Source organism: Crocuta crocuta, unplaced genomic scaffold (genome assembly GCF_008692635.1).
Source record: "Crocuta crocuta isolate KB4526 unplaced genomic scaffold, BGI_CrCroc_1.0 scaffold2720, whole genome shotgun sequence".
NCBI classification, from domain to species: Eukaryota; Metazoa; Chordata; class Mammalia; order Carnivora; family Hyaenidae; genus Crocuta; species Crocuta crocuta.
This window is the reverse complement of record NW_027531055.1, coordinates 54,680-56,159: the sequence shown is the minus strand read 5'-3', so window position 1 is coordinate 56,159 and position 1,480 is coordinate 54,680. Positions and strand designations below refer to the sequence as shown.

Genomic DNA, 1,480 nt, shown 5'->3' with positions numbered 1-1,480 from the left:
CTCCACCCCCCACCCCACCCCTGTCCCCCCACCTCCTTCAGCCGGTGCTCCTTCTCCGCTACGATGTGCTGGATGGTCATGGCCACTGAGTAGACCCAGGAGATCACCATGCAGAGAGGCATCATGTGCTCGATGACAAACAGGAAGCTGAGGTCGGGGCAGGGGCATGAGGGGACGGGCTCTTCCTGAGCCCCAGCCCCGGGCCCCCCAACACACACTCACTCGTCGCGCGTGTAGCAGGGGTAGGGAAACATCTGCACGTAGTTGCCGGGCTCCACCACGTCGTGCCCCACGAAGGTGTTGATGATGGCACGCTCCATCATGTCTGCAGGCGGGAGAGGTCAGCCACGGCGTGGGGGGCGGCCAGGCCCCACCCCGGCTGCCCCAGGGGCGGCCCTCACCCTGGATCCAGACGAAGCCATACAGGAAGTAGAAGCGGCCGCCGGTGTTGGGGCCCGGCCGCCAGTAGGCCCGGCGGATCTCGTTGGTTTTCTCGGTGAAACTGGAGTTCTGGCGGATCTTGTAGTGCACGTGGGGCGGCAGGGAGCCGTCCTTTCGGGTCTGGAAGATCACGCCTGGGGACAGGACGAGGGGCAGGTGGAGGGGCGCAGCCCAGGCTGGCTGTGGGGCGAAGGCGAGAAGGGAGGAAGGGGCGGGGCCTGAAGGGGACTGTCCAGCCAGGGCAGGGCTGGGGCACGAGGGGCAGGTCCAGGGAAAAGGTGGGGCTGGAGAGCCGGGAAGATGCCATTACAGGGGCGGGGCCGGNAGGCAGAGAGGAGGGAGGGCCGTGATGGAGAGACCGGAGGCTGGGGCTGCAGGAGGGGGTTGGCAGAAGAGCAGGCGTTGGGGACCCGCCCGAGGGGGCCCAGCTCACTGGCAAACACGGTGACATTGTCCTGGTAGGCCTGGTTGAGGGTATAGTTGACGATGCTCTCCTCGTCGGGAAAACCCTTGAAGATGTCCACACTCACCTGCGGGGAAGGGCGTGGTCAGAGCCGGCCCTGGGCCCCGGCGGAGCCCGCGGGGCCGCGCACCCCACCTTGGACATGAACTGGATCCAGCCACAGGCCGCGTTGTCGATGGTGTCCAGCTGCTGCAGGAGCGCCGAGCCGTTGGGCAGCGAGAAGTTGTCCTGTCGCAGGGCCGGCGGGAGCTCCTCCAGCGACAGGTTCAGTGCCTCCGGGTGCAGCCGCAAGTCTGCCACATACTGGGGGCGGAAGCCAGGCTCAGGGCGGGCGCTGACGCGGGGGGCCCTGCACCCCCACCCCCCAGTGAGCACCCCCAGCACCTGCTGCAGCCAGTGCAGGTGTTGCTGCAGCCTGCCCTGCTCCAGGAAGCTGCGGATCTCGGCAGAGATGTTGAGCCATACTTGGGCATAGTGAGTCACGTTGCCTACAAGGGCAAAGGTCTCGTTGGCCTGCAGAGGGTGAGGGCACGGGTCATGGGGCTCAGGGAGGAACCCCAGCCAGCGGGGGGGGGG

The 1,480-nt window shown here is 67.3% G+C and overlaps 1 protein-coding gene across 1 annotated transcript in view; it reads right to left on the bottom strand.

The window, feature by feature from the left end:
- The window catches only part of ABCA2 (ATP binding cassette subfamily A member 2), a 25,078-nt gene that overhangs the window by 10,645 nt on the left and 12,953 nt on the right, over nucleotides 1–1,480 (bottom strand). Inside the window, 6 exon segments of the mRNA XM_077771003.1 lie at nucleotides 33–147; nucleotides 223–325; nucleotides 402–575; nucleotides 875–971; nucleotides 1,040–1,207; nucleotides 1,289–1,417. Of these exon segments, the coding sequence (XP_077627129.1) occupies nucleotides 33–147; nucleotides 223–325; nucleotides 402–575; nucleotides 875–971; nucleotides 1,040–1,207; nucleotides 1,289–1,417 (786 nt within the window).